Source organism: Myotis lucifugus, unplaced genomic scaffold (assembly GCF_000147115.1).
Source record: "Myotis lucifugus unplaced genomic scaffold, Myoluc2.0 scaffold_7, whole genome shotgun sequence".
Lineage (NCBI taxonomy): Eukaryota > Metazoa > Chordata > Mammalia > Chiroptera > Vespertilionidae > Myotis > Myotis lucifugus.
This window is the reverse complement of record NW_005871055.1, coordinates 16213409-16229496: the sequence shown is the minus strand read 5'-3', so window position 1 is coordinate 16229496 and position 16088 is coordinate 16213409. Positions and strand designations below refer to the sequence as shown.

Below are 16088 nucleotides of genomic sequence, written 5' to 3'. Positions count from 1 at the left end.
CCACTGGCCCACAAGAAATATTTTTGCAGCCCAGCCAATATAACAGTATGTAAGAAACGTTTTAATAAAAATTTCATAGCTTAATTTTTACAATATCCTGTTATACATAATTATTAATAACGAACTACAACATTCTCTAATGACTGATTACTATAATCATGTTGCATTCATTTCCCTTACACGCAGGAGCACCATTTCTCTCCACTAATACTAGTAGTGAATATTTTAGCAGCCAATTGCCACATCATTAGTCTTGGACTGACTTGTTTGGTGTGTGCAACAGGAAATATTTTGCTTTCGGAGAACAAGAAAAATAGGTTTATTTGCGTTATGCTTATTAATTTGTGCAGTTATTCAGTGTCTGATAAGTTAATGTTCAAGAAAAAATATTAATTTTTATTAAAATATTCTATTACTTTATGTTAATGACTAGAGGCCTGATGCACGAAAATTCATGCAAGAGTAGACCTTCCTTCCTCCGGCTGCCGGCACCGGCTTTCTTCTGGCACCTGGGACCCAGGCTTCCCTCCTCTGGCCGGCCACAGGCAACCAGGACCCGGGTGGCTTCGCCCAGGCTGGCTGCAGGCACCCGGAACCCCGGACGGCTTCGCCCAGGCCCTGGCTTTGTTAGGAAGGATGTCCAGAAGGACATCTGGAAGACATCCGGTCTATCTGGTCTAATTAGCATATTACCCTTTTCCTAGTATAGATTACTCATTTATTTTAGCCCTTTGTACTTAGCATGTCTCTATCGAAATAAACCTATGTTTCTATAAAGATTGAAGCTTTTGTTTTTTTGCAGCCCACATAAACTTAAAACTTGTTTATTTGGCCCATGTTAGCCTTTGAGTTTGACATGCTTGCACTACAGGCTATATGAAAAGATAAAACATGGAATTCACTTTATACACAATTTAAAATAGCATTATTGATAAACACCCTACTACCAAACACACTTTATTCCTCATAACAATCTTACTATATTTTATCCTGTATAAGTTGTCTTAATTCCTCTACTAGATAATTCCTTAAGGATAAGGGATGACTTCTCGTTCACCTTAACATGTATAGTAGACAATAGCATAAAAGACAAAGCCTTACACCTTCACAGCAAGAGCTGATTCCATTTTTAAGATATTTAATTATGTATTTACTAGAGGCCCAGTGCACGAAAATTCGTGCACTCTGGGGTGGGGGGGGGGGGGGTCCCCTCAGCCTGGCCTGCGCCCTCTCGCAGTCTAGGAGCCCTTGCTCCTTACCGCCTGCCTGCTTGATGCTCCTTAACACATTAAGCGCCCTATCAGTCACCAGTGACTGACACTATACTTTCTGTCCAGAAGACAAAACAGGCTGGGCGCTTAACATGTTAAGGCTCGGCTCGCTGCTCCTTATCAGGCAGGAGAGACTCCCGCCACTGCTGCTGCGCTCGCCAGCCCTGAGCCTGGCTTCTGGCTGAGTAGCACGCCCCCTGTGGGAGCGCACTGACCACCAGGGGGCAGCTCCTACATTGAGCATCTGCCCTTGGTGGTCAGTGCGCGTCATAGCAACTGGTCATTCCGCTGTTCGGTTAATTTGCATATTAGGCTTTTATTATATAGGCTAATGCAAAACCACTTTCTAATCCTTTTTGTCATTTATATTCTCATAAGCAAAATAAAATAAACAATACACAAGGTTTATAGCACAAATTTAAATCCAATTAAAAGCACATATAAACACAAGGAAAATCCAAATTTGAACAATTTATTTTCTATAAGCAGCCAACTCTAGTTCCCACATTCAGATCATACCACTACTGAAACTGGTAACGACACATGGCATAATAATCAAGTTCTTAAGTATTTAAACTCTTCCAAATATGTAAAAATTAACCAAGGAAATATACCACATATTCTCAACAGTAACTTGTCTTCTGGAAGAAGGAGTTAAGGATTCTTTACACCAAATAAGCTGCCCTAATCTTTTCTCTTTGTGACAGTTTAACACACAACCTGGTTTAATTAGGCTTTCTATATGAAAAGTATGAAGTCAAGGACTTCACATTTCTGTCTCTTCTGCTTTATTTTAGTTCTTGGGTCATTCTTAAACAAAGTTTCTTAGATCTATAAACCTGTACAAACTACCTAGCCATGCAGGGGAAAAAAAGAACAAGTTCTGTTTTACTATTCGTTCTTTACTGATTTTAAAAATAACTTGCTTTCCCTCCTTTTTTATCCATTTTGTGGGAAAAGAACTTCATGACATTAAACGTTAAATTCTCATTTAGGTTGAAAATAAAGCAGCTTTGTTGTTTCAACTCACAAATTTTCAACTGTTTAAAAACAGTAAATCTAGTTTTCCTTAACAACAACAACAAGAAACAATAATCCTTCCAATATAGCCACCATGGTGGTAAAACCATCCTCTTCTATCAGTCTGGAAAAGCTCATTTTTAAAAAAAAAAAATCATTCCTTAGTTTATTTCTTACAAATTCCATCAAAAACATATATTTAACATATATATAATCTCCATAAAGGTAAGGACCAAGTCAGTCTTCTTCATGCCCTACATGAGGGCTTACAATTTATTGGAGGAAGCGAATACTGATTTGATTAAGTATTGCCTTTCAAAAAACATTTTTCACTTACAAGTAGGTAGCTAATATTCATACTAGAAATTAAATTATTTTATAACAATTGCTTCTTAATGAAAGGAGTATGAATATTGTCAGTAATAAATTCTACATCATACTTAAGCATTTAATTTTAATTACAAAAGTGTTTTCACTATTTAACAGTCTCTACCATGACCCCAGGCATTATTAATCCCAATTTACAGATGTAAAAACTGTAGGCGAAGGAAGACTAAGCAATTTAATAAAATTTTACCTATATCAAAATGGATTTGATACTTTTTTTCCAGTATAACAAAATAATTTTGTGCTGTCTCCTAAAACTTCTGATTAAAATGATCTGGTGAAAAATGATATTACTAAATAGTGATCCATATAGTAAAGTTTTTGAATTGTCATTATGTACTTTTTAAAATATACACACACACACACACACACACACACACATATATATATACTTTTTAGTTAGAATTCTGAGTCGTCAAGTTACAACTTTTATTTTAAAAAATAATCTATAACACCACAGTGATTTCTTAAGTCCTACATATGCAGAAATCACTATCTATAACGAACAAAAGTGAATGTGTCTATACATAAGAGTGAAAAAGACAAAAATAAAAAAGGAATAGAAGTGGGTTTATTATTACCTTAGTATCCTACCTCTATTTTTGCTAATTTTCAACCAGGAAGGTAAATAAATAATGGCCATTACATATACAAGTTCAAAAGCTTAAGAATAATTTTTAAAACTATACTCATTTTATCCTACTACAAGATAATTAAATTCACTAGAATTCTAGTAATTTTACATATATAGGTGTGAGGCAGAAAAATAAATCTTACAAAAAAAAGAAAAAAACAGTAATTCTTAACTTCTCAGCTAATCCTCAAATAAAACAAGGGATAAGAAAACAGGAGAAAGAGAGATAACAAAGTACTTGGAATAAATATGTAACTGAAAGTGTTCTTAGACCATTCTATTAATTCTGTTCCTCAGCTTCTGATAAAGATATAACAAGGAAGTATGGATGGGGGGATTCTACTTTTGCAGACAAGAACTAAGAGCAGGAATATAACATAAAGTATAATTAAGAAAATGTTTTTACATTGATTTATCTGGGATGGCTAAAAGTTCTATCTTAGTCCTTTTATTTTCCTTTTAAATTTTATTATAATATTTTCAAGCATGCACAAATGTTGAAAGTATATTATAAGGAACCCAGTAACCTAGCTCCAACCAATACTACTATTCTATCTTGAAACTTTTTTCTTTGATTATCCAACCCTAGAAAAGATATTAACATGGTATGGCGTTATTTTCTTCTTTTTATGCCAGAAAACGGTATCAAAGAAAGTTGTGTTTCCCTAAAAAACATCCAAGCTTGGCAATACTAATTTAAATAAGTAATCACCAGGAGGAGCTCACCTAGTGTTATCTAATGGGCCATGGCAAAAGAATGCTTAAGTCTGGTCTACACACTTCAAGTACCATTAACTCAATAAAGAAAAAATTCAATCCACCCAATTTAACCAGACTTATATATAACTTACAGAAATCAACATTTAGAGTTCCCTTTCAATCTTGGAGCTATTAAAATAAGTTACATAATTTGATTCTCCAGCTTCTGAAAGTGTACCCTCTAAAACAATTTATAAATCAAGTACATTTTTCCTAATCATCATGTGCTTAGAATCATTTAAGGCCATAGTCAGAAACAAAAATTGGGATCTGCCAAGATACTGTTGTCTAAAGTATGTTACTTTTCAAAGTACATCTTTTCATGATGTAGCTTATATACTGAATTAATTTTTGTATAGTACAAGAAAAAGTCTCCAATCAATTTCAGGAAAATTAAGTACATAAGTAATTATAAAAAGCTTTCTTTCCCACTTTTTTCAAAAAGAAAGATTTACATCATTTACATGTTTGAAGGTAGGTGAAAGCACAAAGTAGATGGAGAGACAGAACTGCTATACAATGTTCTAGATTTGTTCCAAAAAGAACAAATGAAATACATGAAATACAATGAATAGTGCCATCTAGAGTTGTGCAACTCACAGAACTGTGGAGAAAAAAAACATACAGTAAGTTTCTATCAGTGAACCCATGTGTTGGAATACATTTAATCTGAAAACAAATACAAGATTGTCAATCTATAATAATAAAAGTATAATATGCTAATTAGACTGGAGGTCCTTCCAGACGAAGCTGGGGCTTTGAGGGAAGCCCGGACGCCAGGTGCCAGAGGGAAGCCAGCGCAGGCAGGGGGGCGGGGGGCGGGTAAGGAAGGCCTACTCTTGCATGAATTTCGTACATCGGGCCTCTAGTCGTAAATAAGTAGATTTGGGGTGATTTTGAAAGGGCTCATTTCATTGGAATTCTTCCCCTTTCTCAGAAAAGGTAGCTTTATATGGAATTTCCCCCAGGCAAAGCAAGATAGCCAACTTTTACCAAATCAATACCATCCATACTTGCCGTCAATTTTTAGATCTTCATATTAGTTTATATCTCCCTTTTGTACAAATCAATTTAATCTCCAAAAAGCTGTAAACAATTTCTCTGAATAATGAAAAGTTTCATAAGTTTTATCTAATTACATTTAACTCTTTTTCTAACACTAGAAAACAGTATATCTTGCTAACCAAATTAATGCTGTTTTAGTTCCCAGGCAATCTGAAAGAAGCACAGAATGAACAAACAAGATGAGCATTAACCTTCTCGAAAATATTAACCAAGAATAATTTTAAATAAGGAGAAAGAAAATACATTACTTAGTAATTAAAAGAACACAAAATTTAAAAGTATGTACTACTTGTCAAAAATTGCTTCTCGCAGTCTTTAAAATGTTGGCTGATTATGTGGACACCTCATTACAGTAAGACTTACATTGGTAATGTATGGTTCAATAGCTTGAGCTGTCCTCTTCAGTAAAGCCTTTGCCAAATCATATGCTTGTTTGTTTAAATTCTGAAAGACATAATGATATCTGTATTACATTTCTCTAACTGTGAGAAACAAAACAGTACCTGTATGCAAAAAAACACTCAAATAAACTTATGAAAAACTGTCTAAAATTCAGAATAAAAAAGAGAAGGCAGAGCCACTTTTTTTTCTTAAGACTAACTGATCTACTAAATCATAACATTCCTTCCAAGCAAGGGTAAATATATTTTCTTCATCTTGTTCATAACAATGTAAACCATATAGAAAGGTCAATAAATATTTAGTAGATTCAATAAATATTTAGTAGATTCAAGAGGAGACAGTCATTCTAAATCTATTTATTTATACATAGCTGAATATAAAGAAATACCGGCTGTTTCACTCCAGGTTCCAAAAACCAAAATGAAAGGGTTAAAGAAAATAAAATGGGCAGAGGAAACTTATTGTGCTTAGCAGATATCTTGCCAAAAGCTTGCAGTCTTGAGCTCCACATAGCCTAGATAACCAAAGACCAGACCCACCAGTCAAGCTCTGTGCGTCAACAGAAACTGCCTGCCACCAACAGAAGCTGATAAAAAGCTTGACTCTCCCTTCAGTCGCCGCTGACTCCTTTTTCGGACTCAGCCCATCTGCACCCAGATGCTTGAAATAAAAAACTTTTTTTGATATATACAGCCTCATGTCATAGATGTATGATCCTGACCCACACAAAACCTTTCACAAAACATCCTAAGAGAATGAACTGGGTTCTAGTGTGGGAAGGAAAGGGGTGGGGGGTGGGAGGGAGGCGGGGCCAGCAAGTGTGTCCACAGGAGGGGAAAGACAACATTTGGGGCAGCTATGGGAAAGGAGATTTACTCAGCACATCTCAGAGCACAGGTAAGTTCAAGTATACAAAAAGAAACATAAAGAGTAAAGTATGAAAAGTATGAAAAGAAAAAAAGAACAGGAAAAAATATATTAAGAAAATGTACTTCTGAATAGATTTTGATGATGACAGAATCAACACCAAAGATCTAAAATGGAATCAATATACATTCTAGTTTAAACATATTACAGAGACCAGGGATGAAAATTTTATATATATATATATATATATATATATATATATATATATATATATAAAATTTTATTTATATATATATATATATGCTGAAATTCATTCAGCATACTTTTAGATTTGTATTGTTATTTGTATTACTTCATTCATTTCTAACAGCTATTTAGTATTTTACTATATATGCCACAGCTTACTCACTCTCTTATTCATAGACATTAAATTATATGTCTTGTACATGCCTCCTTGTAAATATAATACTTTTCTGTAAATTCTATTATCTGTTTTGTTATTTATTTGTAGAGTTTTTCTATAAATTCGACACATTAAACCTTTGTCAATTATATGTGTATCATGCCGTGGCCTACACTTATCTTTTCAAGAAAGTTTAGCGTGTTTTAGAGCATATAAAACTTAAAAATTAAATGTAATCAAATGTGTCAATCTTTGCTTATTTGCCTTGGGCTTTATATCTTAAGAAATTCTTTTCCACTTTGTGGTTAAGATGTTGTTTTATGTTTACAAATAAAATTTTAAAGACTTGCTTCTCAGATTTAACTCTTTATTCTACCTGTAATTTATTTTTAGATACGGTGTACAATAACAATTTACTATTGCCCTGGCTGATGTTTCTCAATGGTTAGAGCAACGACTTGCACACTGAAGGGCTCATAACTTGGGTTGCAGGTTCAATCCCCAGCCCTGGTAGGAACAAATGCATGAGGCAATCAGTCAATGTGTCTCTCTCACATTGATGTCTCTCTCCACCTCCCTCTCCCTCTCCTGCTCCCTCTCCTTCTCTCTCCCTTTTCCTCTCTCCCTCCCTTCCACTTTCTCTAAAAATCAATGGGAAAGATATCCTCTGGTGACAATTAAAAATAAATAAATAAATAAATAAATAAATAAATAAATAAATAAATAATAAAAGCTAATATTATTGTCCATATAAATAATCAATTGTCCTAAAAAACCATTCATCAAATAGTCTGTTTTCCCTCCAGTGACCGTAATACCCACATACTCGAGTTTCTATATAACCAGGCAGCCATCTGAAAATTCTCCATTACTTCCTTATGTCTTTTTGTCTATTACTGCCTGCTTATAGTGAACGAACCAGAAGGAAACAATGTCTTAACAGTGGGTAAGATCAGTTCCTACTTTATTATTCTTATTCAAAATTGTTTGGCTATTATTGGTCATTTGCTCATCATGTAAATTTTAAAATCAGTTTGTCAAAATACAGAGAGATGCACATACACATACATAGACATTTTCAGCTTCTATTTTGACTGAATTACGTATTCATATGCTGAGCTGTCATCAGTATGATGCTGAGTTTCCCGTCCCATAAAACAGTAACAAATCATGCAACATATTTAAGTCTTCTACTTTTCAGTCAACCAATGATTCTCAACATAAAGATCATGTGCATTTTTCTTAAACTTTTAAGTAGTACAAGTCTTTGTTTAAAGTTACAAATGAACTTTTTTTTAATATTATACTAGCAGATCTTTATATATTGATCTTATATCTAACAACTTTGGAAAATTTTCTTATATTGGAAACTATATTTTCTTCTGCACAGGCTGTCATATCATCTGCAAATAATTTCAGTTTTGTGTCATCTTTCTAATCCTTTTATTTTTTATTTGTCTGTCTTGTTTTTATTCTACTAACTTAAGACCTCTAGTTAGTGGTGTTTAGAAATAGCATTCTTACCCTTTTTCTGAATGGAAGGAACATCTTTACAATGTCCCTAACTTTAAAAAGAAGGTTTAAATATTTCACCATTAAGAACATATATATCCTTATCATACATATCCTTATCAGTTTAAGGAGGTTCCTTTCTACTTCAAATCTGCTAAGAACTTGTATCATAAAATAGAGGCCCGGTGCATGAATTTCGTGCATGAAAGGGTAAGGGTGTCCCTCAGCCCAGTCTGCACCCTCTCCGATCCGGGACCCCTCGGGGGATGTCCTACTGCCGGATTAGGCCCAATCCCACAGGCTCTCCCCTGACGGCCTGATCACCCCTAACTGCCTCTGCCTTGGCCCCACCACCATGGCTTTGTCCGAAAGGTCGTCCAGCCGATGTCCGGTCTAATTAGCATATTACCCTTTTATTAGTATAGACTAGTGGCCCGGTGCACAAAATCTGTGCACATTGAAAGGGGATTAATTAGAGGAAATATTTTAATACTGCTATTTGCCCTTTCTCTATAATAAAAGTGTGAGAGATAAAAGGAAATAAGTAAAATGTATCTACACTAATAAAAGACAAAGATGCTAATTGCTGTACCTTTGCTACGCCCATCAGCCAATCAGAAGAATATGCAAATTAACCCAAAAAAGATGGCCGTTAAATTTGCATAGTGCAGGCGGGGCGGGGCAGCGCCATTCGCTCACCTGTTCCACCATCCCGCCGCAATCCCACTCTCATCGGGACCCATCAGGGACGGCAGCACCTCCACTGCCATCCGCTGCCAGCACCGCATCGCTGACACCCACCTTGTTCCTCAACGGCCCCTGGTGGTCAGTGCACATCACAGCGAGCGGTCGAATTTCTGGTCAAATGACCACCGGAGGGGACAATTTGCATATTAGGTTTTTATTACATAGGATGGTTAGGAAAGAACAGTTTTTGTTTATGGACAGATTTTTTTTTTAAATATATTTTATTGATTTTTTTTACAGAGAGGAAGGGAGAAAGAGAGGGATAGAGAGTTAGAAACATTGATGAGAGAGAAACATCGATTCAGCTGCTTCCTGCACACTCCCTACTGGGGATGTGCCCGCAACCAAGGTACATGCCCTTGACCGGAATAGAACCTGGGACCCTTCAGTCCGCAGGCCGACGGTCTATCCACTGAGCCAAACTGGTCAGGGCAATGGACAGATTTTTAAATAAATTTCTTTTATTAGTCAAAGATTAAGGTTTTCTCCCTTGAAACAAATTGGGAAAGTTATATTTCCAGTAATTTGTTTAGTCTAATTCCAATATGTCTGCATAAAATATTGTTCATATCGTCTTTGGATCTTTATTGTCGGCTGTTCCGCCTTTCATTCTAAAACTGTATATGTATTGATACCATCTCTCATTTTCTGATTCACCTTGTCAAGGGCTTGCCTACTTAATATACTTTTCAAATTACCAACTTTGGGTTTTTATAGCATGTCACCATGTTTTCTACTGTTTTCTTTTCCTTACATATCTTGTATACTTTGATATTTTTATAACTTCTTGAATGGGCACTTAGCTATAAAGTTAGATTAAAAAACATTTTAAGCCCTGCTGGCGTGGCTCAGTGGTTGAGCGCTGACCTATGAACCAGGAGGTCACGGTTTGATTCCTGGTCAGGGCAAGTGCCCAGGTTGCAGGCTCAATCCCTAGTAGGGGTGTGCAGGAGACAGCCGATCAATGATTCTCTTTCATCATTAATGTTTCTAGCTCTCTCGCCCTCTCCCTTCCTCTCTTAAATCAATAAAAATATATTTTTTAAAAAATATTTTAAGTTGATACAAGTTTTAATAGCATCATTAATGATTACTTCTAAATATATTATAATTGCCATTATGATTTATTCTTTTGACAGAATCAGTATGATTGCTAAACTTTTTAGTCTTATGTTTCATACCCTCAATATTCTTACAAACTATTGGTCTGATTTATACTCACTAAGAAACGTGTTAGAATCACCCACCAAATTGTGACTTTGTTTCTTTCTCTTTATATTTCTCTTAATTTATGCTTTACATACAGTAAAACTTCAGTTCTTGAACTTAATTGGTTCCAGAAGGCTGTTCGAAAAGTGATTTGTTCAAAAACCAAATCACTTTTCCCATTAGAAATAATGTAAATTAAATCAATTCATTCCAGACCTCCAAATGAGTCTCTGCTTTAACCTTTCTTATATACAATACGTCTAGTGTACTGTTTAATCTATAAATAAACACTGTAAAAGCAAAAAGAACATGAAACATAAATGAAAATTTAACAGAAAGGAAATGAAATGTACACTAAGAAGTGGTGACACTGTACATATTAAATAAAAATAAGCAGCAACACAGACAAACATAAACATGAAAATAACCACAGCACAATTTCCTGAGATGTTAACAATGCAAGATTTAGCAGCAAACTGTTTCATACTTATGCATTCTCTCCTTTGTTGCCTGAGAGACATGTGACTGATCATACAGGTATCAGCATAAAAGGGTTGTTGGGTCAAGAACCTAAATTTTGTTCAACAACCGATACATTTTTCCCTCCATGAACAACTTGGTTGAGAACTGAATTGTTCAAGATAAGAGACGTTCAAGAATCAAGGTTCCACTTTATTTTGAGCTTATGTAAATACAAATTTAGGTATCTTCTTGCAAACTAAACCATGTTACAAATCTGTTCTTTACCCAGTAAAAACTATTATGTCTAATAGTAATACAAGCTACCTCAGTTTTCTTGCAGTTTGCATGTATCTGGCAGTCTTTTTTCTATCCTTTTATTTTTCAACATTTTTGTGACAGTATTTTTGTTATCTCTTATTAACAATGACCAGCTAGGTTATTTTTAATCTAATCTGACAATCTGCCTTTACGTACTAAATTTGGGCAATTTACATTTATTATAATTCTTTTTATTGTAAGCCTTAAATTTTTAACTTGAATACTTCATTTTAAGTTCAAAGATAATCAACAGCTCTATACTCTTGATGATCACCAAAATCCTATCACTCACGAACTCTATTCAAACTTTTTTAAAAAAATCCTCATGCACAGATGTTTATTAATTTCAGAGAAAGGAATTGGAAGAGAGAAACATCAATGTGAGACAGAAACATGGATCAGTTGCCTCCTGTGTGTGCCCAGACCAAGGACCGAACCAGCAACCTAGGTAAGTGCCCTAACCAGGAATCGAACCCACAACCTTTTGGTGCAGGGGTTGACACTCCAACTTACTGAGCAAACCCAGCCAGGGCTCTATTCAATCTTATATTCTATTTGTATCCAATGTTTTGAGATCATTTTCTTAATCCTTTAATTAATCATTACTAGTGTAATCATCATTGCTATAGGTGTCTTATTATATACTAGAGGCCCAGCGCACAAAATTCATGCACAGGTACAGTCCCTAGGCCTGGCCTGTGATCAGGGCCATCTTCCCCAGCTGCCCGCAGCCGGCCCCACCCCGCGCCGCCACCCACCCCCGGATGCCTGTTCACCATTAGGTGATCGGTGCCTGACGGCCAGGGAAAGGGACCGAGAGGTCAGCTGTTCCCGCCCACTCGCTGGCCCTGCCCGACCATGGGTGGCCATCAGGCGACTGGAGCCTGCTGGCCAGGGAAAAAGACCAAGAGGCGGTCAGTGCGTCTCAGTGACTGGTCCAGCGATCGTTCTGCCGTTGGGGTCAATTTGCATATTACCCTTTTATTATATAGGATAGAGGCCTGATGCACAGGTGGGGACCGGCTGGCCTGCCCTGAAGAGAGCCCCAGATTGGGGTGGGGGGGTCCCCACTGGGGGACGGGGCCAGCGGGGTGAGGGGCTGCCGGGGGTTTGCAGGCCGGCCACCCCCTTGGCTTTTCAGGAAGGACGTCTGGAATACATCTGGTCTATCCAGCCTAAGTAGCATATTACCCTTTTATCAGTATAGACTAGTGGCCCGGTGCACAGATTCGTGCACATTGAAAGGAAATTAATTAGAAGAAATATTTTAATGTCGCTATTCGCCCTTTCTCTATAGCAGAAGGGTCAAAGATGAAAGAAAATTAGTAAACTGTATATCAGCAAGAGCTTTATATGTATCGTGCATGCGCGAGTCAATGTTTATTTTTCAATTGCCCAGTGCATGTCATATGTACTGGCTGGTCAGTCCGTCAGTTGGTCAGACAGTTGTATGGTCGGTCACTTAACCTTTTATATATAGAGATCTTATTTAGAGGATTTCTGTGTTCACCAATATTTTTCGTACCTCACTCCATTTAAATTCAATTTCCATCATTCTAAAGTACTCACAAAGCAGTTCTTTCAGGAAGGATCTATTGACAAATGAATACTTAATGCCTTAATTTCACTCAAATTAGATATGAATACACACCCACAATTTATTTTATCTTAGCACTGTGGAAATAAAGTTCCATTATCTTCTGTCATCTATCTATGCTACCAAAAAGTCAGCAGTTTGAACTTTATTCCATGGCTAATGATTATGTCTTTTACTTCTGGATGGTTTATAGGTTATTAACGTTTTGGCATTCAACAATTTCTCCAGTATGTGCTGGGACTGTAATTTATTTTTATTTATTCCACTCATGAGACTTTATTCCCCCTAACACACAAATTAATTTATTTCATCAATTCTGCAACATATTAAGCAAATTTCTATTTCAAAATCTATCAAGTACTATTTGGTGCTTTGAAATCACTATTAAACATATTAGACCTTTTTATCTATCTTTCATGTCTTAGCATCTTTTATGTTTTCTTTATCTCACTGTGGTTATAAAATTTCCTCAGATCGATCTCCCAAGTTTCTAAATATCGTTTATAACCCAATAAATATTTTAATGATAATGACCCGTTTTTTCATTTCTATTTTCCCTAACTTCATTCTCCTCCTTTCATATATATACTAGAGGCCTGTTGCATGAAAAGATTCGTGCAATAGGCCTTCCCTTCCCCTGGGTGCCGGCACCGGTTTTCCTCCTGCACCCGGGACCCAGGCCTTCGCTCCGGCTGGAGCCGCCTTCCAGCCTTAGCTGCTCCTGCGGGCGGAGCCGCCTTCCAGCCTTAACTTAGCTGCTCCGGCGGGGCGGAGCCGCCTTCCAGCCTTTCGCTGCTCCGGCAGCCAGAGCCGCCTTCAGTCTTCACTCCCCTGCTTGGCACCTATGTATGCAAATTAACCGCCATCTTTCTTGGTGGTTAATTTGCATATTGCCCTGATTAGCCGATGGGAAACGTAGTGAAGGTACAGTCAATTACCCTTTTTGTCTTTTATTAGATAGGATATGGCTATTGTGTTTTTTAGGTTCTTCTTTATGTCTTTAATCCTTTTAAGGATGTCATCTTTAGTCTTTTCAATGTATAAAATGGTATGTCTTATAAATCTAATCCTAGCGTGATGTCAGAGGAATGGTGGCGTGAGAGCGCACCTTAACCTCTCCCCCTTGAACTTTCAACAAGTTAACCAACTATAATTCAACAAAGAAATCCCCATTCAACACAGATGCAAGTCTGAGAGACCCATGCATTGAAAGATCTAAAGGTGGGCAACCAGGAATAAAGGGGAAGATGTGAGGAAAGCGCAGAAGGCCACGAGAGACAGCCGTGCAATGTGAAGCTCCCGGCTTGGCCAGGAGAGGGGAGAAAGCCAGCAGTAGCAGGCACTTCCTTTGGCTGGAATGGTGAGGGAGTGAACAGTGTCTGATTCAGCAGACGCCTGACAGAGCAGGTTCTCTCATGGGGCTCTCCACTCGCAGAATGGGCAGTGATGTTTCAGACAAAGAACCTAAACCACAGAGCCCTGCTGCCACTTGGACTCTCAAAACTAGCCTCCCTGGTTCCCTTAGAGTCGTGTCTAGGAGCATATTATATGTAAACTAAGAGCTAATGCAGCAGAAGCACTGTTTCCTCTATGACTCATCCTGGACAGTGCTTGGGGTGGAGTCGCCTATATGGTGAGTAAACAAAACCCACCCACAAGCAGCTCGGCTATACTGTCTTATGGAGGTTCAAGACTAGGAGATAATGGAGCTAAAAGAAATCTTGCAATTCAGCACCATCTACTGGAAAATAGAAAGACCACTTCAGGAAAAGCTTCTATTGGCCATATTAACAGGGAGATAAATGCCTAGACAAGTGATATCGGCAAATACCATGAATAACCATGATAACGAGAATGACCAGAAAGAAAATGAAAAATCCTCAGTAAGCAAGCTGGACACAAGGAAATATGTGATATAAATGACAGAGATTTCAAAAAAATACTCAACGAGATGTGAGAAAATGCACTCAGGAAAACAAATCAATGAACAAAACAAGTACTTTACCAAACACATTGAAATTTTTAAAAAGAACCAATCAGAAATCTGAGAAATGAAGCATGCAATTAAGGAGATTAAGAGTGAACTAATGAGCACAGAAAACAGAGCCAACCAGATGGAGGAAAGAATTAGTGATATCAAAGATAGGAATCTAGAAATGACACAGAGGGAAGAAGAGAGAGAACTGAGCATAAAGAAAAATAAAAGAGCTCTATGAGAACTATCAGACTCCATCAGAAAAAGCAATATTAGGATTATAGGTATTCCTGAGGAGTAAAAGAGGGAACAGGGAACAGAGACTTTATTCAAACAAATAGTGGATGAGAACTTCCCAAACCCATGGAAAGAACTAGATCCTCGAATCCAAGAAGCACACAGAACACTAGTTACCTCAACCCAAAGAGGCCCTCTCCAAGGCACTAGGTATTGAAGCTGTCAAAAATTAATGACAAAGAAAATATTCTCAAAGCAACCAGAGAAAAGAAAGAAGTGACCTACATAGGAAAACCCATCAAAATGTCATTCAACTTCTCAGCAGTAACTCTAAAGCCAAAAGAAAGTGGAACCAAATATTTAAACGTCTGAAATAGAGAAATTACCAGCCACAAATAATATATCCAGTAATATCATCCTTTAAATGTGAAGGAGAAATAAAGACAATCCCAGACATATAGAAGTTGAGGAATTTTATCACCAGAACACCTCCATTGCAGGAAATACTCAAGAGAGTTATTATACTTGAAACTAAGAACATAAGGTCACAACACTAAGAGTAAGATCACTAAAAAACTTACAGCATAAACAGGGGTAGTTTGTGGCAACAAAAATATAAACGGAGAGGGGTTAAAGGTATAAACTGGAAAAGGAGGATGAAGAGCAGATGCACTCAAAGAAAAAAATAGAAAAACTATAGTATATATACAGGTTTATTTCTAATAAACCTAATAGTAACCTCCCACAAAAATCCCTAAACCAGAACACATAGTGTAAAAAAAGAAGAAACACAGACAAGAAGTATGAAATACCACCAAACAAAAATGACAGAAAAACAACAGAAACGAACCAATGGAGGCACAGAGATACCAGAAAACTGAAGATAAAATGGCTATAGTAAATCCTCATACATCAATAATTACCCTAAATGTAAATGGTCTAAATTCACCAATAAAAAGGCACAGAGTAGTAAAGTGGATCAAAAAACAAAACCCAACCATATGCTGCCTGCAAGAGACACATCTAAGCTGCAAAGACAAATTCAAAGTAAAAGGGTAGAAAATAATTATCCAAGGAAATAGCATCCACAGGAAAGCAGGTGCAGCCATACTTAAATCTGACAGGATAGATTTAAAGAAAAACAGATAATATGAGACAAAGATGGACACATCTATAATAATAAAAGCATAATATGCTAATTAGACTGGACGTCCTTCTGGGAT

The 16088-nt window shown here is 36.7% G+C and overlaps 1 protein-coding gene across 9 annotated transcripts in view; it reads right to left on the bottom strand.

Annotated features, from left to right (window-relative positions):
- The window catches only part of PDS5B (PDS5 cohesin associated factor B), a 238784-nt gene that overhangs the window by 133931 nt on the left and 88765 nt on the right, over positions 1-16088 (bottom strand). For 8 of the 9 annotated variants that reach the window (XR_002827660.1, XM_014449724.2, XM_023748999.1 and 5 more), the window contains one exon: positions 5500-5580. Coding sequence is in view for 8 of the 9 variants with exons in the window: in XM_014449724.2 (XP_014305210.1) it covers positions 5500-5580 (81 nt within the window). In the remaining variant the exon portion in view is untranslated. Of the gene's footprint in view, positions 1-5499; positions 5581-9019; positions 9295-16088 lie in introns of those variants that run through there. The other variant, XM_014449766.2, reaches the window with a different exon arrangement.